The sequence below is a fragment of the Marmota marmota genome, unplaced genomic scaffold (genome assembly GCF_001458135.2).
Source record: "Marmota marmota marmota unplaced genomic scaffold, marMar, whole genome shotgun sequence".
Taxonomy (NCBI): Eukaryota; Metazoa; Chordata; class Mammalia; order Rodentia; family Sciuridae; genus Marmota; species Marmota marmota.
In genome coordinates, this window is record NW_026000037.1 from 21,680,267 (window position 1) to 21,706,471 (window position 26,205).

The 26,205-nt window shown below is 49.5% G+C and overlaps 1 protein-coding gene across 19 annotated transcripts in view; it reads right to left on the reverse strand.

Moving 5' to 3' along the window:
* Positions 1-15,412: 15,412 nt before the first annotated feature.
* Positions 15,413-26,205, reverse strand: part of Bin1 (bridging integrator 1) — a 61,004-nt gene continuing 50,211 nt past the window's right edge. For 5 of the 19 annotated variants that reach the window (XM_048812124.1, XM_015479079.2, XM_048812126.1 and 2 more), the window contains 9 exons: positions 25,688-25,835; positions 24,165-24,293; positions 20,949-21,056; positions 20,477-20,500; positions 19,336-19,443; positions 18,305-18,394; positions 17,946-18,056; positions 17,618-17,719; positions 15,413-16,087 (listed from right to left, as the gene is read on the reverse strand). In XM_048812124.1, the coding sequence (XP_048668081.1) occupies positions 15,980-16,087; positions 17,618-17,719; positions 17,946-18,056; positions 18,305-18,394; positions 19,336-19,443; positions 20,477-20,500; positions 20,949-21,056; positions 24,165-24,293; positions 25,688-25,835 (928 nt within the window). In that variant the 3' untranslated portion in view covers positions 15,413-15,979. The remainder of the gene's footprint in view (positions 16,088-17,617; positions 17,720-17,945; positions 18,057-18,304; positions 18,395-19,335; positions 19,444-20,476; positions 20,501-20,948; positions 21,057-24,164; positions 24,294-25,687; positions 25,836-26,205) is intronic. The other 14 variants (XM_048812130.1, XM_015479068.2, XM_048812133.1 and 11 more) reach the window with 9 other exon arrangements.

Here is a 26,205-nt window from a genome sequence, read left to right on the forward strand (position 1 = left end):
AATTCAAAACAAACTAGAACAAATCTTTCAATCTATATGAGAGTGGAAAGGTACTTTCTAGATAAGTAGTTATTATAAAATGTTAAGATACAAGTGAACACTATGACAGAAAAGTGGTTTAAAAACATGAAAATGCAATTTACCAAGTTATAAATGGCTAATAAACTTACAAAAATCAGAGAAAGTCACTAATTATTAAAGGGATCCAAGGAGTGGTGAAATATTATCTTTAGATCGTTACCATGTAATGAGAAATACGCACTGGTCCTGCTGCCTGGATTTTAAATTGCGTGAGCTTTCTGATGGAGAATCTGGCAATAGGTTTCGGGGGAAAAAAATAAAAACTTTTAAAAATGTGTGCTGGGCTTCTTGGAGAAATGACTGGTTCTAGGAATGGGGCAGAAAATAGATGAGATTACCCTGAAGGATTGTGTAGTGCCAGAAAGTAAGACAGTGCTCCAAAACAAATGTATCCCACAAGGACAGGGATGTATCAAGCGACACGGGAGCCAAGTGAAAGAAATCCCATGAAAAAAGCTGGAACAATTTAAGCAAGAAAAATAAAATAGTGTTGAGTTATAACCCAGGGTATGAAATTAATAGCCCTGAGTCTATGTTTATATAAAAGAGCCGTTGAACAAATAAATACATCAACAGGGGAGTACAGACTAACTTCCCACGCAGGCCCCATCTAAATGCTTCATGTAATTCTTTTTCCCCAGAAAGATGGAGCATTACCCCAACCCCTTAAGTGTGGGCTGCATGCCGTGACTTCCTTCCAGGGAATACGGAGGGTAACTTGAAACACCGCCTTAGCCAGGTGTTGATCAGGGCCAACAGTGGAAGTCATGTGGACAGTACCTTTGATGCCAGACAATGGAAATGTCACTCTAACTTTTTGGTCTTCAACTCCAAAACACACAAGCCCAGTCTAATCGTGAGAAAAACGTCAAATGAATCCTAGTTAAGGAAATTTCTATGAAATATTTGATCCCTCAATATCTTCAAAGTTACCAGCAGCAAGGAAAGTATGAGAAAAGATCACAACCCAAAGGAGGCTGGGAGATATGATGATTAAATGCAATGTGGGATCCTGGATGGGATCATGAGACAGGAAAAAAAAGGACACAGAGGGGAAACTAAGGAAATCTGGATGAAGTAGGGACTTCAATTAATAATAACATAGATTGTATAACTTGTGTAATAATATGAGTTTATTTGTTGTAACAAATTCTCCATACTAATGTAAGAGGTTAATAGTAAAGGGTGCAGGGTATGTGGGAACTCTCTGTACTGTCTTCATAATTTTTCCATTCATCTCGAACCATCCAAAAATAAAACATGTTTTTTGAAAGTGCATGCTCTTTGATCCAGAAATCCCATTTTGGGAAACTTATCCTAAGGAAATTAATAAGGATATAAACAAAGAACAAGTTATAGATGTGAAGTTTATAATAATTAAAACCAGAAACAGGCTAAGAGTCCAATAGATAAGAGCAGTGAAGGATGGTAGATCCCCACAGCTCCTAGGAAACTGTCAGACATAAGGTGCTTCAGATATCACATAGCTAATGTTGACATACTTAACTGCAAATTAGCAGGTGTGAATCTATATTTGAAAAATATCAAGCAATAAAGTAGATAAATAGAAAAATCTCAAATAATATGCACAAGTTACCAACTAACACTGTGTTCACTTGGGGCATTTTCTGATTTTTCTATAAGGAGCAAGTTGAAATTTACAGGGAAAAAAATTTAGTCTGGCCACATATAACTAAGGGGCTCAAAGCTTACATCTATTTTCATTGGTTCCTTGGAGTTGATTATCACTTCCTGTGCCATTCTGGTTGTTTAACTTTTTTTCTGTAATAAGAAAAAAAGTTTGATTATTTAAAAAAATCATTATAGCATTCATTCATTCACTCATCATAAGTGCTAATTGTTCATGATGGCAAAACTCCCTCAACATACTTAAGGTAAAATTTTATTTGCAACCATTCCATACAACTTTTCAGAAAAACCAGATCAATCTCCTTTACCTCCCCGCAGGAAGCTGTATTCTTATATCATTAAGCAACTGATCACTCTTAGTCACTGGGCTTAACAATGGCAGTTGCCATTTATTGGGCCTTTACTTTATGACCAAGGCACTTCCTGGAAAAATATTTTGCAATAGAAAAAAGTGGCAGGGTTATTCTTGTAATGGAATTCTGATTATTGTCCAGAGGACCCTCTAAGAATTGTCTTTGACTATCTTTTCTTTCTTTTACTTTTTTCCTTTTTTTTTTCTTTTTAACTTTCATGTTCTTTTAATGAGATAGGGGATAAATACAAAATCAACAAAATAACACAACTTAACTTCCTAAACTGGAGTTGGTTATACAGAAATAAAANTTTTTTTTTTTTTTTTTTTTTTTTTTTTTTTTTTTTGGTACTGGGGATTGAACCCAGGAGCACTGAGTGACACCCCCATCTCTTTTTTGATATTTTATTTACAGACAAGTCCTCACTAAGTTACTTAGAACCTCACTAAGTTGCAGAAGCTGGCTTTGAACCCGCCATCCTCTTGTCTCAGTCTCCTGAGCCACTGGGATTCCAGGAGTGTGCCACTGCACCCAGCACATTTGACTGTCCAGCTGTGCTACCTGGCAACTCCATAGAGACAGAAATTAACTTACAAAAGGATGATGACAATGCAGATGTGTTCTGTCAACTTAACACAAAGGGTATCCACAGCGATGCAAATGGATTTTGTCCAATGGAGCATGTAAATATAAATATGTGAACTGGCCCCTTGCTAAATAAAAGTTAATTACAATCTTTAACATTCATTCATTTGTATTTACATGAGAGTCAGGATTCTACCTTTCTAAAAATGACCCTTCAGCTCTACTTCTCTCTAATCTTCAGTGAACTTGTGTTTGTTTTACTTCTGGTTTATGCATGACGGATAAGTGATTCTCCCTTCTTGGCAACAATGGTTGGGAATTTGACTCTATGATCTGACCACTGAGTAATGTCTTCAGATGGATGATAGGGATCTAGTCCCTCTTGGGTGAGAAAAAACAGAAAATTCATTATTTTGTCTTTTCTTGCTTTGTTTATTTTGTGCTCAAGTAGATTAAGAATTTAGTGTCCAACTGAGAAGAACACTCTGAACCTGTGACAGAAAAGTTTGTGTTTCTGTGTTTAGTTTTGGCCTGAAGTTGCAGAACTAAAGCCAAAAATCTCCTATGTGCCTGTGATCCAAATGTCTGTGAGTCTATAACGTGGACCTTGACCACTCGATGTATGTTAATAAATCAGATTATTATGTTTCCTAAATCAAAGTTACTCTGTTCTGTTTAGTTTATAGGAAAAAGATTCTTTTTTTTTTTTTTAGTTGTAGTTGGACACAATATTTTATTTATTTATTTTATGTGGTGCTGAGGATGGAACCTAGGGCCTCACACATGCTTGGTGAGCCATAATCCCAGCCCAGGAAAAAGATTCTTATATAAATCAAATAGTCCTGACTTCTAATATTTTCAGTGTGCTAGACTTTGAAAAAAATAGTCATACAGAATCAGTGAACAAATATTTAATAAATCCAAGTTCACATAATCAAGACAGATCTCTAGCAAATTGGATTCACTTAATAATTTTGGTTTTAAAAACAAAGATACGTGGGGCTTATGGTAGAATGTATGCTTAGAATTCATGAGGTTCTGTGTTCAAACCCCAACACTAAAAAGTAAAATAATAAAAAGCCACACAGAGTTCAAAATGATGGGTATGCCAGTCATCTTGATCTGATCATTAAACATTATAAAAATGTACTGAAACTTCACATCATACCAAAAATTATGTGTCAGTTGAAAATATAAATATATTAAAAAACGAATAAAGAAGAAAGAAAATAGCTTACAAGTCTTTTAAAAAACAAGTAGACCTTCACTTTATTAGTATTAAGTATAATAAAAGTAATAAAATTAAGTATAATAAAAGTATTTTGTTTGGTTTAAACCTTTATGATAGTTAACACTTAATCTGAACATCTGAAATAATATACTGACCAAGAAGTTAACGTTACTCTTATATAATGTTACGTTTATGATCATTTTAAATCAGTGTTTACTTTTTTATTTATTTATTTTTTAGTTTTAAGTGAACACAATATCTTTATTTTACATTTATGTGGTGCTGAGGATCGAACCCAGTGCCTCATCCATGCTAGGTGACCACTCCACCAATGAGCCACAGCCACAGCCCACGATGTTTACTTTAAATGGAATTATTATTCAGACAAACTTATAAACCTGTTTTATAGTATATCAGATTTAAGAAATTTTCAAGATCTTTAGGTTACTTAAAACCTTGAATGGATATGAAGCTAATTAATGGATAATCAGTGGATATCTAGGTAGATTTCTAAATAAGATACAATCAGATTACTAGCATTATTTTAAGCATATATAGTTTGGATAAGCAGCAAAACTATATATACTTCAGATAACCATCATTTAGGTGAAATGGAGACAAAGAAAGACAACCACAGGCACATAGGAGATTTTTGGCTTTGGTTCTTCAACTATATATTTTCATCTTTGAGTCATGTTGACAAAGGTATTTGCGTTTGGTGCTATCAGACGTGACAGGTGTGTGTGACTGGGGAACGAACGTGTATGTTAGTGTACTCTAGAGTCTACAGAAATACTCGGTAGGCAGGTCCCAATTTTCTACCCACTTTCCCAGTTTTTTTCTGTGAAAGAGAAAGTTGGTGACTTCAGATAATCATCATATAGGTGAAATGGAAACAAAAAATACAACCATGTACACGGTTTTGTTCTCTAAGGCAAGAGTAGTTTAATTCTAGAATATAAGATAATTCAGTGAAGAAGGAGGAAAAAGAAAGGAAAAGTGAATTTTATTTACCTTGGTTTATAACATCTGGGTCTGAAAAGAAACCATGAAATATATTAAAATTGGGGCAAAGTTCACTCACTTTGAAGGGTTTGCTGCTTGACTTACTGATTACTGATTACAGTACAAAAGGTTGTTCTTTACCATCCATGAAGTTTGCCCAGACAGCAGAGTCTGTGTCTTATCAAGAGATTTCTGTGCTTTTTGTTATAGTTTAGATATAAAGTGTCCCCCAAAATCTCATGCGAGAGACAATACAAGAAAGTTTAGAGGTGAAATGATCAGGTTACGAGAGAGTCTTAACCTAATCAGTGCATTAATCTGCTGATAAGAATTAACTGAATCTAATATAGGCAGGTAGGGTGTGGCTGGAGGAGGTGGGTCATTGGGGGTGTGTCTTTAGGGTATATATTTTGTCTGCAGTGAGTGTTCTGCTTCACCTCAAGCCCAGAGGAATCGAGTCATCTTTGGACTGAGACCCGTAAAACGTCATTTATAGAAATATTTCATTCATCACATGCTTTCTGAAACTGTGAGCCCCCAAATAAACTTTCTCTCCTCTAAAATAGTTCTTGTCAGGTCTTTTGGTCACAGCAGGAAAAAATCTGACTAAAACAGCTTTACACTGATTTTATTAACTCTTTGATTACTAAAACACATACACACACACACACACACACACATACATGTGCTTGTGAAAGTAAAGTTCTTGAAAATTATGCTGCCATCTGTGTTCACTTTAGAACCTGTTATTGTCACTAACAGATGAGCAAGCCTTGTTTCTGGGCACCCATGAACTAAATGCTCATATCTCTAATAATTCTTTTGATTTTTTCCTTCCTGAGCTCAGATCTTGAATCTAGAAATACTAAAATAAATTCAATGAAAATATTCTAAGAAACTTCCTAGAAGGCCCCTGAAAATTCATAAAGATTTGCTCTTTCTGCTTATAAAACAAGAGCAAGAATGATGCTAGAGTACTTTTGTTATTCCTTAATCAGGGCTGCGTGGGAAGAATTGTCACATCCGAAGAAACACTCAGCCTCCCTTAGGTTAAGTTTGTATCCGTAAAGTGTCATTTTTTTTAAATTGTTTTTTAGTTGTAGATGAACACAGTATCTTTATTTTATTTATTTGCTTTTATGTGGTGCTGAGGATCGAACCCAGTGCCTCACACGTGCAAGGCAAACGCTCTACCAACTGAGCTACAACCCCAGCCTAAGCTACAACCCCAGCGCATAAAATGTCATTTATAGAAATATTTCATTCATCACATGCTTTCTGGGAAGGCCTGCAGCTTGTCAGTGCCCTTACCTGTAAGCTGTTTTACCCTGACAGAAACATTGATCAGAACTCATAGAAAATTCCCGATAGAGATTTCACTCTCCTGCATTTGTGGGTTACTGGTTGCTGTTGTAAATTAACCACTATTCTTATCATCTACAAGTCAATTTTTGTTTGCTCTGTCATGAGTCTGCAAGCTCTGCCATCAGATACTGACCAGGTGCCCTATCTTCAGTAAACAAGGGTGGCCAGAGTACACCTGCAAAAGGGGCTTGGGTAAATCATCTCATGCAACAGACCACTGGGCTGACCTCACTCAGGCCACTTTCACACAGGTGGAGCCAGGATTCCAGGTCCTCTCGGTTCAGAGCAGCAGCTTCCTGAAGGCAGCCTTTTGCCCAGGATCCAGGGCTGGGCATGTAGTTCAATGGCAGAGCAATTGCCTAGTGTGTGGAAGGACCTAGTGTTATGGGCAAGGCTACACGGGCAATGACCAAACAGACTCCATTTTACCCAGACTCCATGTCATGTAAGAAATGCTTCTCCCCTGGGAAAGCCCTGCCTCTGTACCCATTAATAGTTACCTAGCATAACATACTTGGCAACACAAAATAGCAATTCTTATACAATGTAAAATTGTTCTCTTTGGTTTCCATTTTTCTTGGGCAATGTACTTTGTCAGAGGTTGATCCTCTAGACCTCAGTAACATTTCTCTAACTTATACTGAACTAGGATCATTTTGACCCCCTTCCCTTCTGCTTGCTTGCTGCTATGCCAACCTGTAAAGTCCCAAGGGAAATACCAATGTCCCCATTGCATTGTCTCGCTGACTGCCCATTTCAGCTTCTGCACCTGCTTGCTTGCAGCTATGTCAACCCGGATGTGTTTTTTGCCTTTAAATATCCTAAAATGCTCAGGCTGGGGGCTGTTCCTTGCAGAGACAGTTATGGGTCCTGTGGGGAGTAGTTACCAGCCGGCCAGATAAATAAAGACTCTTCCATTTGGACAAAACTGGACTTGGTGTGTTTTCTAAGCAACCTGCCCCACAACACTGGGTTCAATCCCAGTGCCACAAAAAAAAAAAAAAAACTCAATTCAATGATATCTGATTCTCACTGACCTCCCAGAATTCCAAAACTCACTCAGTCTCCTTAACTTTTTCATGGAAATATAGTTACTTTCATAGATTCAATGAGAAATTACCCTTTTCACTAGTACATAATTGCACGTCACCTTAGGGCCATATTTAGTATGTCATATTGGGAAGGATTCTCATCATAAAGTGGTATGATGAGCCACTTTATAGACTGACTCAATGCTACAAAACCCTCAAGGAAGAATACCCGGGCCCCTGACTTAAAGTCCCTGTCTCACAGGTGGCAAAGAAGATAGCTCTCTGCAGGTCAGGAGCTTCATTTAATTTGGGGAATTTTGAGAAGAGAAGAAATCATCCAAGATTTCATCTCCAGCATCAAAACCATAACCCAAAATTCAAACTCATGCAAACATTTAGAAGAGCTTATCCAGGGCCTGCCTGTCACACAGCTCTCTAGACTTGAAAATAGTCTCGAGGAGGCCTATAGAGTCACTTTCTTGCTGCACCCTAAGTATTCAGACCAAACCTAATGAGACCCATCATTTTGTGATCAAGAATAAATTTTGGAGATTATTATGATCTTGAGATTATTAGGATCTTCCCATTTAATAAAACAATCATGAGAGGTTTTAAATGGGCTAAAACTTCCCTAGTGTCCCTTTGATGGAATTCTAGATGTTGTCTAGTGTACTCTGGGCATTGTCTGATTCCACAGGAGCCGTCATGCCATCCTGTAAAGACAGTGTCAGGTCCCCAGGGTTGCAGGGATTATAGGCACTTCCTCTTCTTGGTGATGCATGTGATTCCTAACCAAGGCAGTGAGCATGAATCTTGTCCCCTGGAGAATGTAAACCTCTATAAATCCAGTTCTCCTTTAAACAGCCTATATATAGCACCTTGCTGGTTCCTCGTTAATTAGATAAATAAAATGTGAACCGTGGCGCCGGGGGTGTAACTCAGTGATAGAGCATATGCTAAGGATGCATAAGAGTCTCAGTCCCAGCACCCAAAAGAAGCAAAACAAATTATGAAAATCGTTCTGTTTGAATGATATATGCATATATGTTTGATTTTATCTTTAAAAAAAAATTGCATTGTAGCCGGGTGCCATGGTGCACGCCTGTAATTCCAGCGGCTTGGGAGGTTGAAGCAGGAGGATCAAAGCCAGCCTCAGCAAAAGCGAGGCACTAAGCAACTCAGTGAGACCCTGTCTCTAAATAAAATACAAAATAGGGCTGGGGATGTGGGTCAGTGGTCGAGTGCTCCTGAGTTCAATCCCCAGTACCAAAAAAAAAAAAAAGGCATTGTAAGATTTCTTAATGAACCCAACAATTCTGTGAGTTACAGGAAATGAAACTGCAGCCCAAGACAATGTCACATCATAAAATCTAGATGCTTCTCACTCCAGAGCCCAGCTGTGAGCCACCCCAACACATATTTCCAAGTGCCTGAGTACAACCCAAATACCTGCTTTATCATTAGCCCTGGGTCCTTGCACTTTCCAGGATTGTGTTCTTCTTTGTACCCAAGTAAAAAGGTCCCATTCATACAACAAATCCTTGTAATGTGGAGATTTCACTTCCCTCCCCCCCCATCTCCAAAGAGATTTGCCAAGCAAGTGGCTGGGAGATGGTGGTGTGACATTTGCTCTCAGCAAATGCTCTCCTCTCTGCAAATCAGCCCTTCCCTGCTTTGTGTCAGCTCCAACATGGAGTCCGTCCCTTGTCCCCATCTCCTTAACACCACATTGATACACTCAAGATTTACAGTGGACGATGGAATTTTTCAACCCAGCACAGAACGGAACCAGCTTCAAACTGAGCATCAGTCCTCAGCCCCCATTTGCTGCCAGGATACATCATTCCCGCAGCCTGGCCCCCCAGGCACATCCTTCAGCCTTCCTCCTGGACCCCCATCTCTCCCTCCAGATTCTCCTCTTGATTCTCCCCCCTCCCCATTTTGGGGGATCCCCACACCCAATCGCTGTCTGTCCCCCACAGACAGAAACACAATTACCATTTCTTTTTCATACAGACTGACTGGTCCTTTGACTTCCCCACCCAGGCCAGGGTTGCAGGGCCAGGGGCACCAAACATGCTCTTTAAGGGTAGGTTTCTTTTTTTTTCCCCAGCAGATAACATTTCATTTCCATTAAAGGAATTTTTTTTTTTTTTTTGGCTTCCTCCTAATCCAATCCATCCCAACTTCAAATGCTAAACAACTTTCAACTAAAAATTATTTTCTTTCTATCACCCCAAAATTGAATTTCCTGACAGAAGATAACAATTTCTCAGCATGGATGGCATCCAACAGCACTGCCGCCACACACACGCCTGGAGATGTGTCCTAGACAAGAAATTCTAGAATGTGCTGAACAATTGCAGCCTTTTGTTAGAATAAGGATACACACACACACACACACACACACACACACACCCTTATTTTGAAAGACCGACGTTCACTAGGATGGAGTTTATCATGGGCTTAAAAAATTATGGCTACACATCTTAGAATGTTAATCTGTGCTGCCAGATCTCATGGTCTCTCAAAATACTTGTTAGCTTGGGAAATGAAATTGACCAAATTATATGGTTATATTGTGTGTTTCTATGAGAATGTAACAACGAATTCTACTGTTACGTACAATTGTAATGCACTGATAAAAATATATACATAAATAAGATTTTAAAATAACTTTTGTAAACAAAATAGAGAAAGATTATGGCATGTAGGAAAATAGTGGGGGTTGGAGGGACCAAACTTGAGGAAAACTAGCATTCCAAATAAATATCTGAGCCTATGATGATGGGCCCCAGGGCTCTGCAGGCAGAATTTAGCAATTTTATTATAACACATCTTGTCATCCAAACTCCCTACTTAAAGATGTGGAAACTGGGTTTGAGGGCTTTAATAGGTTTCTGGAGTCACATGGTGGGTTCTGAGAACTGCAAGGGCTCGTTCCCTGCCCTTGGCCCAGTCTGGATGGCAGGTTCAGCCCCTGGTAGGACACAGGTTGAGACTGAGATGTCGATATCAAATCTAACCAGGTAAGTCATGACCAAGGGAGATGCCAGAGCCTGGCCTTGAGTTTTTATAAATCTACTGGCAAAAGTGATAAATGGTTTTAGGGTGGGGCGAGAGGATTATGAGTCGTTTTTCCAGGTTTTAGTGTACAGTGCCCTGTGGCTTCTGCAGAAAGTGGAGGGTGAGCCTATGGCAGGGACCCATCCGAGCAAAGCCCAGCATTTATTTGCTCACTGAGACTCTGGCCAGGGCTGGGGCTGCACAGGGAGTCAGCATCCAGGCAGGAGGGGCAGGAGGCTCAAACATGGTGCATGCAGTGCGTAAATGTCTCCTGGACAGGTGAGCGCTGAAGAGGAAGCCATTCCCCACGGGGCCCTGTGTCCTACAAGGAAGTAGGAGTCACCTGGGAGAGAAAGAGGGAACATCCCTGAGGCCTGCTCAGCCACAGCATAGGAGAGAAAAGTTACAGTGAGAAGAGGCATGAGGCTCAGCAGTGTTATTGGGACAGGCCATGCCAGGCAGAGGGGGGCAGAAAATGTGTGCCTAGGGGCCAGAACAGGAAGGATTCATTAAGGGGTCTGGACTTGTGTGGGAAATGGGGACTATTGGAGGGTTCAAACCCAGGCATGCTAAGGTCAGAAATAAGTTTCAGAGGAATCACCCTGGCAGCAGGACCCCAGTGGGTGCACAGGAAATGGAGGGCAAGCCTGGGTCAGGGTGGTGAGGCAGATGCAGAATTCTCTAGGAAGTCAAATCAGAGGACATGAGGAAAGGACAAGGGAGTATTCAGGAAGGCCTCAAGTAACAGATTGTTTGTTTCACACAAATATGTCAGAAGGACAGACGACCAGGTTGGACTAGACATTCTGAATGCCTCCACCTTTGCCCTCTGCCATCCTCTGTGAGTTGTTTTTATGGCCATCTGCAGAGGTATGTGCTTGCACCACAAAATGGCTGCTGCACCTCCAGCCCTTTCTCCCAGGCAGGAAAAGGAGGTGAAAGCCATTCTCTTAGCAAAGTTTTGACTTCTTACTAGGGAAGGGATGTCAATCATCTCATTGGCCCGATTATAAAGCTACTGATAGCTGCAAGGAAATCTAGAATAATGAGGTTTTAGGGAAGTATATTGGTTCCTTAGACAACATCATAGTTCAGTTAGGAAGGTGGAGGGAATGAGTACTGGCTGAGCACTGAGCAGCATCTGCCCCAAGAGCAGAGGAAGAGTCCAGGGAATGATACAGGTTTAACAGACCTAAAGTTTGAGGTGCCCGTGGCATAAGGGAAGATGCCCATCGCTGAAGATGGATAGAAACATTGCCCCGAAGGTACAGATGTGGGTCATCAGCTCATAATGGAAGATGACCTTCCAGAAAGTTCTCAGCCCATTACAAGACTGCTCTATGGAAACTGTGTGTCCTCTTGATCTACCAAAATAAGAACGTGGTGATGTTATCAAGCTCCCAGAAGGAAGAACGCTGAGATGGTCTCTCTCGGTGAACCTTGGCCCACCATAAGCTTATCACCTTCAAGGCAAAGCTGTGGCTCCTGCCCACCCAGCCCCTGGCAGGTCACATGGGAAGGGCACAATGGGGACATGAAATAAATGCCTAGGGTTGACTGGCAGGGAGGACAGCAGGGCCTTTTAGTCTCCACCCACCCTAGGGGTCAAAGCCTGGCCTTTATCAAGACTCCACAGCCATCCTTGACCTTGGCTGTTTGGGAGAAGGAAAAATGTCCCGTCTCCCCTTCTCCCTCCACCAGCCTGGATCTTCATCTGTAATCAGGGGCTGTCGGGAAGGCACCTTCCTTTGGCCTCATTAATTATCCTTTTTAATTACTCTGAGAAGGGCCTTCCCTCAGTGGTCTGCTCTCCTGCATTGTCAGAGTCAGGGCCTGCAATCTCATAGCGGCAGCCTGCCTGTCCCTGCCCATAGCAGTCCCTGCCCACGGAGCCCCAAAGACCCAAGAGCAGGCTGGCAATGCCGCCATCTTGACTGTATCCCTGTCCCCTTGGCCAAAGGTCTTCCTAAGGGAAGGAATTCAGCAGTCCCTTATCATCTTCCTCAAAGATGCCCTCAACACATCTTCCGTCTCTTAATGGCTCTTCCCTGAGCCTCCTTCCTACTCCCCGTTAGGCTGGGTCCACTCATCTCTTCCCTGGCCTCTTTCTCTCCTGAGATTCAGGCTCCTCAGGAAGAGCTTGGACTCCACAGGTTTCTCCAACTCAGCCAACCCCGGGTCCCCAACTTGCCTGTGACACTTGCTGCTCCCTGCCTGAGACTGGCCCCAATGTCCCAGGCCCCTGGAAATCCTGTGTCTCAGTCAAATATGTGGAAGTGGGTGGTTTATAAAGAGGTTTATTTTGGCTTTGACTCTGGAGGCTGGGAAGTCCAAGAGCATGTCACACTGCACACACACACACACACACACAGGGACACACACACTCACATACACACCTATTCATAGTTTATGTCCACTTAAGTTTCCTGGTTTCATGCCCTTTCTGGAGACCACTGTGGAGTGGACATGCAGGGTCTGAGCTCCTAGAATCCACTGCCCCTTCTCCTTGCCTCAGCTAACCTGCCCACTTGCAGCTTCAGGCCCTATTTGTCTTGGGCCTGTCCACAGGTCCCATATCCAGCCACCGCCATTGGTTCAGGACTGGGGACCTGACACAGATCAGGCCAATGACACAAGATTTACTGGGGGCTTCTGGGAAGGAAGGGTGCCGACAGCAAACCAGAACCACTGGAGACCGGTCCAAAGATGAAGCTGACGCTAGAGGACAGGGACCCAGGAGTGTCGTGGGAGACCTGAGTGCCCGTACACCTGGACACAAGGGGGCCCAGCCAAGGCTTCTGAGCAAAGGAACCCCATGTTTGGCCTCCCTTCACAATGTCCCTTCAGGGAGCCCAGTTTTGGGGTTGGGTATGTTTTTTTTAAATTCCCAGAGGCAGGGCCAAAGGTCTCCAGGGCAGAAGAACCAGATAGTCATCCCAACATGGTTACCAAATCCAACCAAGGACGGGAAGCAAAAGGCCACAGGGTGTCCCTGGGGAGGTGTCCTAGCCACTATGGATGCCTTGGGAGCTGGCAGGAGGGCAAAGAGACCAGGAAGAGTTCCCTGAACTGGGATGGAGACTTCTGAGACACCCCAGGGGCCCTCTGTGCAGAGCCCATGGCCTTGACCATGGGGTCAGTTGGGCCATTCGCACTGATAAGATACGTAGTTATATACATGTATTTTGGCAGTACTGGGGATCGATCCCAGGCCCTCATGCATGCTAGGCAAGCATGCTACTCCCAAGCCACATCCCCAGCCCTAAAGTGTCATGATTCCGGCTGCCAAGTCCCATGGGCTAAAATCCTGCTTCCTATCAGCAACTTGGTTCATAACATAGAGAAGTAATAAATAAGTCAATCAATTTTCTAAAGACTTTCACAGATTCCCAGAGAGGCCCACACTTGCCAGAAAGCTTTACGACTGCCTCCAGGTGGGTCCTGTCCCCCCACCACCACCCCGAGGCACCTGAAAGTACTGCAGGCACCCGCACACAATTGACCCACCTGCCTAGGCCTTGCTCCACCCAGGCCCGGCTCTGCACCATCACTATCTTCCCCACCACTCTCCTGGCCCCCCCGGAGGGCAACGGGGAGCCAGAGCAGAGGACTGGGCTCCTTCCAAACCCCTAGCCTGGCCCTCCATGCAGGGCCCAGAACCCACCCTGGCCTGCCCCCTGTGAAAGCCAGGAGCCCTGCCCAGGGATCAGGCCTCCTTGCCCTCTGATCAACACAAATCAAGCCAGGTTTTGGCAAACATGCCAGGGCCATGCATGCCCAGGTGCCAGGTGTAGAAACTGGCTCACAGGCTCCTGCCTTTTGTGCCTCATTCCGTCCTGGCTTCAGCTCAGTTCTCTGCCCAGCTGGTCACCTCCCTAACCTCTGGTCCAGGCCACCTGGCTCTGAATTTCCCTGACAGGAGCCTAGTGCCACCTCAGCTGTCCAACACAGACCAGCTGATGCTCAGGGGGAGCCATGAGTGTGGCCCTCGCACCCTGCATGCTTGCTCTGGGCACTGTCTCTGGAGACCTACCGGCTCCCCTCTGGAGCCCCCTGCAGATCCCCACAGTGGGGTACCAAGCATGGCTTGTCCTGCCAAACTATCCCAATTGCAAGGGTCAGAACTGCCTTGAGGGTCAGGGGCAACAAAGTCCCATCTGACCTCTCTTTGAATCTCATATTGTCGTAAACTTCATGCAAATTCTTTTTGCTATAGGGTGTTTTCAATGACTACGTTTTCAATATTCACACTGAGATAAAAGTGAAGATTTCTCCTGTTGCCACCCTGGCTGCACAACTCCTCATACATACATACAGCCCAGGGCACACACACACACCCCAGATTCAGAAGCAGTGGAACTGGCCAGGTCTGGGCACCAAATCCAGCTCCTCCAAGGGAAAAAGGCTGTCAACAAGGAAAGAGGGAAGGAGGGACAGAGGAAAGGAGGCAGAGAGACACAAAAAGCAAAATCTTTCAAAAGAGAGGTATCTAGAAATCAACCCTCTGTTTGCTGCTGCTGTAACTTCTACTGCTCCTGAAAGTTATGGATGGCAGATTCAGCACTATCTGTCACCCACAGGACCCGTCAGGGCCAACAGCAAGGACACTTGTGCCACCTAAAGCAAAGTTGAGAGATTTTACTCTAAAGTAAAGCTCAGAGTCTTCTCACAGTCACCTCCTTTTACTATCAGTGCAAATTTATGGGAAGACAAGTTCTTCCCATCTGCAAGTCCAGGCTGGTTCCTGGGCCACAGGCACAATCTCCCTCAGCTCCTGGGAAGGCCCAGGCCACTGCTGCGTGTCATCGTGGGCTGCTCAGACCGGCCCACATCACCGATGGAGCGGAGGAGCTGGGGCTGCACTCAGTAGGGGCCGCAAGAGGAGGGTGAAGGTGGGCCAGCGCCCAGGCCCCTTCCTAGTCCACCAGACTCTGGACAAAGCACTCGGACCCCCTTTCACCAGCAGGGTCCCGGTTTTCTCCTGTGTGGACTCCTGGAGTCCTGATATAGATGATGGGCAGGGGTGGCAAAATAAACACACAGGCTTTATTTATTATTATTATTATTTTTTTTTAGTGTTTTGTCAGTTTTTGTTGTTGTTGTTTCTTTGTTTCGTTTTGTTTGAACACTAAGGTTTATTTTCAAACAGCACACGGATGGTCTGCGGGGCAGGGCCAGGCAGGGCTGGTGTCTGCGCCCACCCACAGCAGCTGCCAGGTAAAGAAGACCCTTGCCCAGGTGGCGCGGCTGAAGCTTCAGGCAAGCGCGGCGGTGACTTGGCGGCCCCCAGCCCGCCCTGCAGCCGGGCACACATGCGGGCACAGAGAAGGATGCCAGGAACTCAACTAGGGACCACAGCAGCTTCAGAAACACTGGTGAATTCTACCAGACTGGCCAGGATTGGGCTTTTGGGGGAGAACAACCTAATCTTTGGGAGAATACCTTTCGGCTTAGGTCTCTCGTCTCAGTTTCCCTTTGCTTTTTCAAAAGTTTAAAAACGAAAACGAAAAAAGAGAAGAAGAAAAAAAAAAAAGAAAAAAACACACATTTTTTTTTAGGGGGGAAAGGTGTTCTTCACACGCCCAGAGGACTGCAGGAGCTCCGCTGTCACGTCACTGCACCCGTTCCGTGAAGTTCTCAGGGAAGACGCCCCGGCATTTTTCCAACTCCTTGTGCTGGTTCCAGTCACTCTCCTTTACGCCCATGAGCCAGCCTTCATCCTGGTGCAAGGAGAGCACCCACATCACACAGGGATGAGGGACAGAGGGCACAGAACCAAACAGGGTTCCCTGGAATCTCTTGGGAAGATGGTCCCTCTTCCTGCTCTTTGCCTCTCAGCCTGCCCAGCCCACCTTGAAAATGCCTCCCGATGCCTCTTCCTGAGACCTATACCTACCCCGCAGGAGCCAGCCTGCCCTCAATGGGTGGGTTTAGGGTCAAACCCACGCCTGGTTTGGGCGAGCTGCTCTTTTCTAAGACGGCCTGACCACTGCACTGATGTAATCATGCCCAACAACACCCCCAGCCCCAGTCCCAGGGCTTCACACCACCCAGTGCCCACTGAGGAGGACAGCAGCTCTCCTTCCAGGCTTCAGATCTCTATATACAGTACTGGAAAGATCTAGAAGCACTCACCAGTTAAAAGCTACTAGAAGGTCCCCAGTCCATCCTGCCAAGCGCTTCACTTCCAACTTGCCCTTTGCTTCACGGCTGACCCCTAGCAGGGGTCTTCTGCCCAGGGCTTACCCTGGAACTGAGTGACTGTCCATCCCTGCCCACAGCTGGGCCATGCTGCCCCTGCGGCTGGACTAGGCCTGGGAACTTCCTGGATCTTTGTGATTTACCTTTGTGTTGTTATCTGCCTTGTCCCATGTAACTCTGATGTCCTATCTGAGCCCACTCCAGCCACCCCTGAACAAAACCTTCCTGTGGTTGAGGTTCAGGGTTCTCCTTCTTGAAATCCCACCCAGTGAGGGCAGGCACCCTAGAGAGGTCAGTGGAGACGTGGGGGCTTAGGAGAATCAGTGGGTTCAGACCTAGGTCCCTTATGCTCTGCCAGCAGGTGCTCAGTGCTGAAACTAAGGGCAAAAGCCAGACGTCCCCATGGGCTCCACCAAACACCCCACAAAGGCTCCCTTGCACCAAAAGTGAAGTCCTTCTGAGAGCCCTTAGCCATTTGAGCAAATCAGCTGGTCCAAACCCATGAAGGTCCTCTGAGATGAACTAATATGGAGAAGCCACAGGCGCAGAAGGCATCTGGAATGAGACCCAGCTGTGAATACAGCTGAGAAAACGGTGGCCTGGCATGGACAGAGCAGGGCCAGCCTCGAGGGCAACAGCCGGGTGGATGTGATCCCAGAGAGAGGCCACTGCTCAGCCATTGCTCCGTCTACTGCACAGAGGACACCTGCAGGCAGGGACCTGAGCAAGAGGGATCCTGTTTGGGGACGAAGGTGGCCTGGGCCAGGGGTAGGTAAGGAGGGAGAAGGGGGAAAGAGAAAGCTGACAGAGCCTAAGAGGAAGAAATGGAGGCTGAAGGAAAAGAGGACACTGAAGAGCTGAAAGATGGAGAGAAGAGGGGCAGGGAGAAGAGGCCAGTGGGAGAGGACAGGATGGACAAAAATCAGGATGAGAGTAAAGGGCTTTAGGGAAAGGGGAGGAGCAACCCACGGAGTCCTGGACCACCAGACAGCGAGCCTCTTCTGCCCTCTGCTGGCTGTCTCCGTCACTGCAGCCCGGCACCCACTCACCTGTTCCTCCGGGTTCTGAAAGGGGATCACCAGCACCACGTCACCAGCCTTGAGCTGCAGCTCGTCGGTGTCAGTGGCCGTGTAATCGTGTTGAGCCTGCACCTTTAGAGGTCGGGAGAGTATGTCAGCAACCCCGTGGTCCCCCTCCAGACCAGCACAGGGCAGAGGCTTTGTACCGTGAACCCCTGTGAAATGGTGATGCGGGGCTCCAAGGCCACTTGGTGGGTTGGAGTGGCATAGCAGGGATCATATGACAGCAAATCTGAGAGGATGGCCCCAGCCCCAGGCACAGTGGAACAGTGGGCTGGGTCTGCTAGCCTGGGCTCACCTTGAACATGAAGCCCGGAGGGAGGTCCAAACGGCCGGCCCCACTGCTGCCTTCCACGGTGCCATTCACAGTTGCTGAGAACGTTTCCACCACCACAGCCGGAAGAGAACTCTGGGGACAGGAGACAAGTTAGCTGATCAGGGTGCTGGTGCAGGAAGAACCAGGGCCACCGGGGAGGGAAGGAGAGGTGTCTGTGCCAGGTGCCGGACCAGCCTGTCCCCAAACTCCTCAACGGGAACCGCAGCCTACTGGCAAGTAGCACAGGGGAGCCACAGGCAGGCAGGCAGGCAGGTGGACAGACAGACAGACGGTGGACACAGCAGGAAAGAAAAGCAGGGCTTTGGTCCCTGCCGTCTTACGGAGGCTGCTTCACTTGCCGCCGTCTCCCCAGGCTCCTGGGCTCCAGGCGCAGGTTGGGTCCCACCTGCCACCTCCAAGGCCTCTGCGGGCTGCAACATAAATGCCGTCAAGGGGTCAGACACAGGACAGGATGCTGCAACCAGGACACAGGGAACAGGCCAGGGGAGGGCAGCACCTGAGTGGGAAGGCCAGGGATATTGGCCTGGCTGGTCTCCAGTTCTAGCACTGCCAGGACCTTGAATAATCTGGGAGCCCCTGCAGATCAGGCAGGCCCCAGACACAGGAAGATGCTGAAGAGGTGCTGGCAGGCACAGGAACACCAAGTGACGTGCATGCAGAAGCCTAGTGCAGGAACCCAGGATGCCACCCCAACCATGCCTCGCAGGCCCTACCCTCTAAGACATCACCAAGTCCCAGCTGCCTCCTGTCCACCCTGCCTGGCCCATCTGACCAGGCAGAAGCCTGCATCTATGCTCCTGTCCCCACAGGAATGCAGCTCACAGCAGGCAGGGTGGTCCTTTCCCAGCCCTGGACACTACATCACAGTCAGGGATGCCCCAGCAGCCCCCAGCAAGGGCCCTGCAATTGGGCTGACCTGGGCCAACACAGACTCGGACACTTCCTACCCCTGAAACCAAGTTACTCGACCTCCCTTAGCCTCCACTTCCTCACCTGGAAAAGGAAGAAGCGTGGCTGACAAGATCATAATGAAGATTAAGTGAGAAAATTCTGGAAAGTGCCTGGTATAAACTGGTAAGTGTGCTCTACAATGGTCTTCCCTCCCCCACTCAGAGGGGGCCCTGCACTGGGGTGGGCAAGTGGGAGGGAGGCAAGATGTGACTCCAGCCATGTACACCCACACCCCCTAGTGACCTTGTCCAGGGGCCTCCTGGCTCAGGACACCATCCTCACCCTCAGGCCCACAGTGGCCTGGTCCATCCTGCACCCCCTCCTCTGGCCTCTTCATCCATGCTATACCCCCAGAGATGGGGACAAGCTGGACAGGGGGTGGGGGTGGGCAGGCACTTACTTGGGCAGACCCCTGCTCGGCCGTCTGGTTGGGCCAGGACACAGCAAATGTGCCCTCAGCAGCACCAGGCTCCCCGGATGGCAGGCTGCCAGCTGGACTCTCTGTGGGCTAGTGACAGGCCACCAGGAGAGAACGGGGCAGGTGGGGAAGGGAGGAGCAGGGAGGCCAGGTGGGGAAAACATTGGGCAGGGGCACGAGACAAGAGAAGACCGTCATGAGTGGCCAGAGTGTTGGCGGGAGGGTGTGGGTGCCTGGGGCGGGTAGTCTAGCCAGAGCCCGAGGGCTCGCCTCTCTCTCCCTTCCTTATTTCTGCCTCTGCCAAGGCAATGGTCAGGTGGGATGGGACCCTGCAGTTCAGCATCCACAGAAATCCGCACATGAAACTCGCCCTGCTGTTCAAACCAGGCTTGTCACTGGCTGCTCAAGTAAAATGCTCTACTGGAGTTCCCAGCAGCAGCACTGGGGTGTATGCCCCCAGAGCATGACATGCCACATCCACTTGCTCCTGCCAGGGCCTCAGCTTGCATCAGGAGGTCTCAAGGACCAAGCCCATTGGGAATTCTGGCTCAACCACCACCAGCCATGGGGCCTATTCCAAGCGCTCCCTGGGCCTCAGCACTCTGAGCTATAAGCTGATGGGTGGCACCTGTCCCAAGTGAGCTGGCCTGGTACCTGCCCATAGTCACTGATCTCGGAAGACAACAGCCCTGCCCTCACCCACCAAATGGCTCCCTGATGCCATTCTGCATTCCTCCACTGCCAAAAAGAGCCCTCCACTCCAAGGCCCTCCCGCCTCACAGGTCTCTGCCCACCATAAAGAACCCAGTCCATCCTAGGTGACCACCTGGCTTCTTGTCCACAGGCAAACACTCACAGGCCCTGAGGGCTATGTCACATCATGGAGGGGACACCTCATCTCCAGTTAAACTGAGGAGGCCCTTTCCCATGGTGATGACCAGGAGAAGCAGGAGATCAGCTACAGAAGCAGCCTCAGTGGGCTCCCTGTGCATGTGTGCACGTGTCTGTGTGTGCTGCTTGGGTGAGTGTGCCAGGTGTGTGCACCTGTGAACAGGAGCAGGGGGTGAGTGGCCTGGGCACACAGAGACGCAGCTCCCCCGGATACAGAGCAAACACAGCTTACCTCCCAGAGGTCCCACGGAATTGACTGAGCGCAGCAGTGGGGGAGAAGGACAGAGTTAGCACGGAGGTTAGAGACAGGAGAGCAAGCAGTCCACAGAGACCCCCTACCCCAGGGCTTGGGTACAGCAGGAACAAGAGCTAGGTCTGCAGCTCCCACACCCCAGGTCAGGGAGTGGCTGCCAGGACAGGCAGGGTGCTGAGATGAACCAGAAGTTGCACGAAGTATTTAACCAGCCCTCTTCTGAGGGGTGTCTGATGGCTAGTCTGGGTCTGTTTTCTGCCCTGCGCCTAAAGGAGTGACAAGGGCTGAGAGTCAGGAAGCAAGGTGAAGGGCAGGGCAGTGAGTGGGAAGAGGGCCTGGTGATCTGGGACCCCCAAAACCTTCAGCCTACGTGGCCACATAGCAGGTGGGCAAACATAAGCCCAGACCCTGGAAGTTGGTGGGCCTGCGGGTGGTAGTGGGCACAACCAACCTGACCAGAGGGCGTGGGCGCCTTCACGGGGCTTGCCACGGGTGGCAGAGGGTCAAAGTCCAGGTCCAGCAGACTGGCCTGCTCAGAGAAAGGCCCTGGGGCCTCGAACTTGGCAGCAGCAGCAGCAAAAGAGGAAGGTCGTTAGTGGCAGGCTGAGCACCTTCACCTCAGGGACACACAGTAAGTAGGTGACTACAGACCCCCATCCCAGGCTCTAGCCCACCCACCTCACACACATATACTAAGGAGCACTACCCGTGGCCACAGGACCTGGCACAGGTCCCCCTCACATAAGGACAACACCTAGCACTCAGCACTGGACATCCAGCAGCAGTCCCGCCACGGGGCAGCCACCCCGTAAGACCAAGGCAAGCCCCAGACGGCCCCCATCTCCAGCCACTGGATGGGGCAGGTTCCTGTGCTCCTCTTCTTTCTCCAAAAGCTCCGCTGCACACCAAGAGCAGCCCCAGGCCACAGCCCAGCTGGACAGGATCACCCTCAGTCTCCCCAACCTGCAGGCCCCAGGGTTGGGAGTTCTATACTACTTGTCCCTGGGGAACCCCAGTCAAGTCACCCTCTGTGTCATCTACCAACCCGCTGCAGGGATGGAGAAAAAGTTGAGCAAGCCTAGACAGCCTCAGAGGCCAATCTCCAAAGTGGGGTCCCCAGTGCTAGGGGCTTCAGATCCACCTGGGAAATCTGCATTAAAGCTCGACTCCACCCCTGCAGCCACCACCAGACCCCTGTTCAGTGGGCCCAGCAACACGCATAGAACAGGCACAGCCCCAAGGGAGAAGCCCACTGTACAACAGGCCGCACCACTACAGGGGGAGGTCTCCCCAGAGCCCCCAGGGGAGGACCCTTGGATGGCAGAACTGATGACTGGCTTTGAAAAGCCCTCTGAGGCTGGTAGGGGGCTGGGAATGCACCAGCACTCAGGGGACAGGGTGCTTTTAAGGAGGGGCTGGACAGTCTGCAGCCTTCATCTTTTTATGCAAGGGATTTCCTTCTTTCAGGACCAGAAAAGACTTTATCCAGATCCAGAAGAGGATGTGGCTCAGGGTTCTGGCTCTCTTGAGCCCTCATGCAGTACTGGGCGGGTCCGTAGCCCCAAAAGCCCAGGCCAGCCAACTCCCTGGCCCTACTCACTCTTGACAGGCACCCAGCACTAAGAGGGAGTGCCCTCCAGGCCGGTGTCCACCACAGAGCCTCCGTCAAGGGCCTGAGACTTGAGGTATGGGCAGTGGCTCTCCAGAGAGGCCTCCTGAGAACACTCACGGGCATCTGTCCCCCAGCATCAGGCCTTAAACGTCAGCAGGTCAAACAGACTGATTCCCCAGAACCAGGGAGGCCCAGGCCTACCCCCAGCAGCTGACTCTCCTTCAGGTCCGGTCCTATCTGATGGGCCTGAGTCGGTAAGGTCACTGCCCCAACTCACAGCCAAGCCATCTCTGAGGATTGAGTACTTAGGACACCAATACACACAGCCTCCAGGTACCTCCCACCAGCAGGGGGCCAGCGTCCTCCCCAAGCCCCACCCTGCTTCTTCAACACCCTCACATTAGTCGGCGAAGTCCAGACAGCAACCCCCCTAGTGCTCCCAGGGAAGGGTCATCAGCCACAGCATTGACCACCTTGCTGTATTGCTCCTGGCAAGTGACCCCCACCCCTCACCATGCAGGACTGAGGATCCTTCCTCGCAGGGACACAGGCTACTCACCGCATCACAGCAAAGAAGCCCTGGTAGAACCTGCATCATGGATGGGGACAAACCCACCCCTGCCCCATGCAGCAATACCCAAGGTAGACAGTTGTCCCACCCCAGACCAGAATGGAGAGCCCTACCTCCCTGGATATGGATACAAGGGGTGGCAAAGGACACATGCAGACACATGGGGGGACAGAGACACACAGAGTCATAGTCTGGGTATGAGCAGTCTCTAGCCACATCCTGGCCAGACTCCTCTTCCCTGTCTGAGACAGGCTGTCAATCAGGCCTGAAGGTCCCTCACCTCCTAAATAGGGGCAATGCCCCCTCCTAGAGGGTGTTTGAAAACCAAAGGATGTACTGCAGGAAACAGGTGGCACTACCTGGTCAGTACTTGGTAGCTCTCATGTCATCCGTCTCCCTCATCTGAAAACATGCTGGCCAGCATGTCCAGGTCTCCCAGACAGTCACCCTCAGGCAGAGGAGGGCTGTCACTGCTATTCCTACCTCCCTGTGCCTCCTTCTCAGAGAGGTCTGTATCCCTCCTGGGCCGCTGGCATTGCGTCACACAGCCACCTGCCAGCAGTCTTGGTGCCAACCTGTAACCATTGTTCTCTGATCCCACCTGCCCTTCACCATGCTCATGGGCCTCTCCTCCAGGCTTCTGGGCTTATGCAAAGGATCCTGCTGGAGGCAGAGTCGAAAACCTCCAGGGCCAGGCTGCAGGCAGGCCCGAGAAACCCCACGGCACTGTGGCCGAGTCCTCCACAGTCTCGTCTAGCATCACTTCCATCAAAGGTGAGGCCCTGCAGAAGGGAGGCTGTGAGGCCTGGGGAGCCAGCCTCCAGCGGGAAGTTCTCTGGGGGTTGCCCCTGAGTCCATCTGATAATGTGTCAGCCCAATCTGGTGCCAGCGAGAGGTTTCAGCCATGAGCAACACTCCCTGCTGTGCCCTCCTCCTGTTCATACATGGAGGGGCATTACACGTCTGCTAGGACATTTACAAGCCAAAGTCTCCATGCCAGGCCCCTCTAGGGTGTCCAACTGCTCTGACCAGCTACTCCCACTGCCCCCACCCCCATGTTATTCCGGCTACAGTCATCCCATCTCCCATCCCTCCCAGACTCTCTGCTATCTCTGCCTATGGCTCTCTGTGAGTACCCACCGAGCAAAGGTCGCCTGCTCCAGGAAACCTTCCCTGACTGCCCTAAGCCCTCCACACTCCCCACCACAGCATCAGCAGCTGGCCCCCAGAGGCAAGGGGACAGCTTTCACCTCCGTATCCCTGCATCTGGCCACAGGACCTGCTCAGAGATGGATGATGGACAGTGATGGAGGAATGACGGAGGTGGGAGGGCGGATGAATGAGAGAGGCAGGCGCAGACTACACAGCCAGATTCCTGGCCCTAAAGACAGGAGCCCAGGGCATGGGATGGAGAATGAAGATCATGCACGCTCCCGGAGAGCGAGAGGAGGGGAGAAGACTGGGCCGCGGCGGCCGCGGCTGACCTGGGAGGGGGTGGTCACGCTGATCTCGGGGACAAACGTGTCATCAAACAGGCTGAGGATCTGCTCCTGCTTGATCTCCTTGGACGGGGTGTGTTTGGGGGGCGGAGGGACTGGTGGACCTTTCCGGAGCTGTGGGTCCGCAGGCCAGGGGGCAGCGCAGAGCGTGGGGGTCCGGGGAGACAGAGACAAAGCCAAGGTCAGTCACACCCCAAGCCCCAGCACCACGCAGGCAACTGAGGAAAACAAGGTCAATGAAGAGTCACTGCCCCCAGACCCAGACACCAGGATTACAGGCCACCCCCAGGGGGGAGACCAAGGCAGGAAGTCCAGAAATACTGTGCAGGAAGAAGAAAAAGGAGAGCGGAGGAAAGAGAAGGAGGGAGCAAAAGAGAGAGCTAAAGAAGGTAAGAGTGACCGCTCAGGCCCCAGGACCTCTGGGTGAGGTCTGGCGCTCACCCCTGTCCACCTCTGCCCTCCCACAGTCCACTCTTCCATCTCCCTAGGCCCAGGGCTGCCCCAGCTCAGCCTCAGTCTGTCCCTAGAGAGGCCAACATGGGGCCAGGCCATGCAGGGCCACACACCTACTCACAAGGTGAGGGAACTCGTGCAGGCCACACAGTCCCCGAGCCTGGGCTTCCCCCTTTGTTGAATACCGGAGCTAATGGTCTCCACTGCCCAGGGCAGCTGGGAGGATTCAGTGAATGAAAACATGGAGAGCACTGGTATAATGTCCAGCCCAGAAGAAGCGCTATTCACTTGGGCACTTGTCCCTACTCTTAGCATCATTATCCAAATTGCCCACTGAATCAGGAACAGCATAGAAACCAAAAGGGTTCTCCCCTCTCAACCCCACCTGGCTGCCCACTCCCAGGCCCCCCGCTGGTGGGGCAGATGGGGTGTGGAGACAAAACAGTCCAGAAGCCCAGGCTCTGTCCCACTGGACCTCCCACGCTCCCTCACTGAGTCCTCCCTCTTTCTGTCCCTTTCATGATCCCATAAGAACACCTGGTGGGGCTCCTTCCTCAAGCCCCCGCCAGTGAGAGAAGAGAGTTCCGAGACTCTGGAGGCTGAGGACACCTGAGCACCTACCTAGACACGGAAGGAAGATGGAGAGAAAGTCAAGGAGCCAAAATGCGGAAAAGCCAGGGAGAGAGGGAAGGGGATGGAAAGGGTATGTGGGGACACAGGAAAGGAGAAATAGTCACAGACCTGGGGTGGGCCAGGGCCACTGGGCCAGCCTGGGCTAGGTGGGGGCCGAAGAGAACAAGGCCCAGGCCCAGGCCCCCGCTGGGCAAAGCCTTTGGCTCCAAACCTGTCCAGGCAAGGGATGGAAGAGGAGAAGGAGGAAGAGGAGGAGAAGGAGAAGGAGGAGGAGAAGGAGGAAGAGGAGGAGGAGGGAGAAGAGGAGGGAGAAGAGGAGGGAGAGGAGGAGGAGGAGGAGGAGGAGGAGGAGGATGGAGACAGCAACATAGGAGCAAGAGAAAGGGGGGACAGGGGACAGGCCACTGAGACAGCATGCCTACCTGAGATGGGGACTTGGGGATGGAGGCCCCGGGTGTGGCCCCGCTGGCTGCCTCTGGCTCATGGTTCACTCTGATCTCGGGGGTGGCTGCAGGGGAGCCATCTGGTGGAGGCGACGGGCTCTTGTTCCCTTTGGCAGGGGCATTGTCACTATGGAGGCAGGATAAGAAAGGGAGGGCAATGTAGAGAGGCCATGGCATAAGAGAGATGCGCAGACGTGGCGGGTACACGGGTGTATGCCTAAGGACACCTGTGTACCTGTCCTCGCAGATCCTGATGTGGAATTGTGCGTATGTGGGCCTATATGTCCCTATGGATCCGCGTGTGAGAGTAAGTGTACATGGTCCCTGCATGTCCCCAGGGTTCCACATGGGACAGGGTGTGTACATGGTGCCTGCATGTCCCCCTGTATCCACGTGTGGAAGTGTGTGTGCATGCGTGCCGGTACAGGAGAATATGAGGTGTGTGTGTCTTTGAGAATGGGTGGTAAGGAAAGGCCCTGGGCATGCACCTGCAGGAG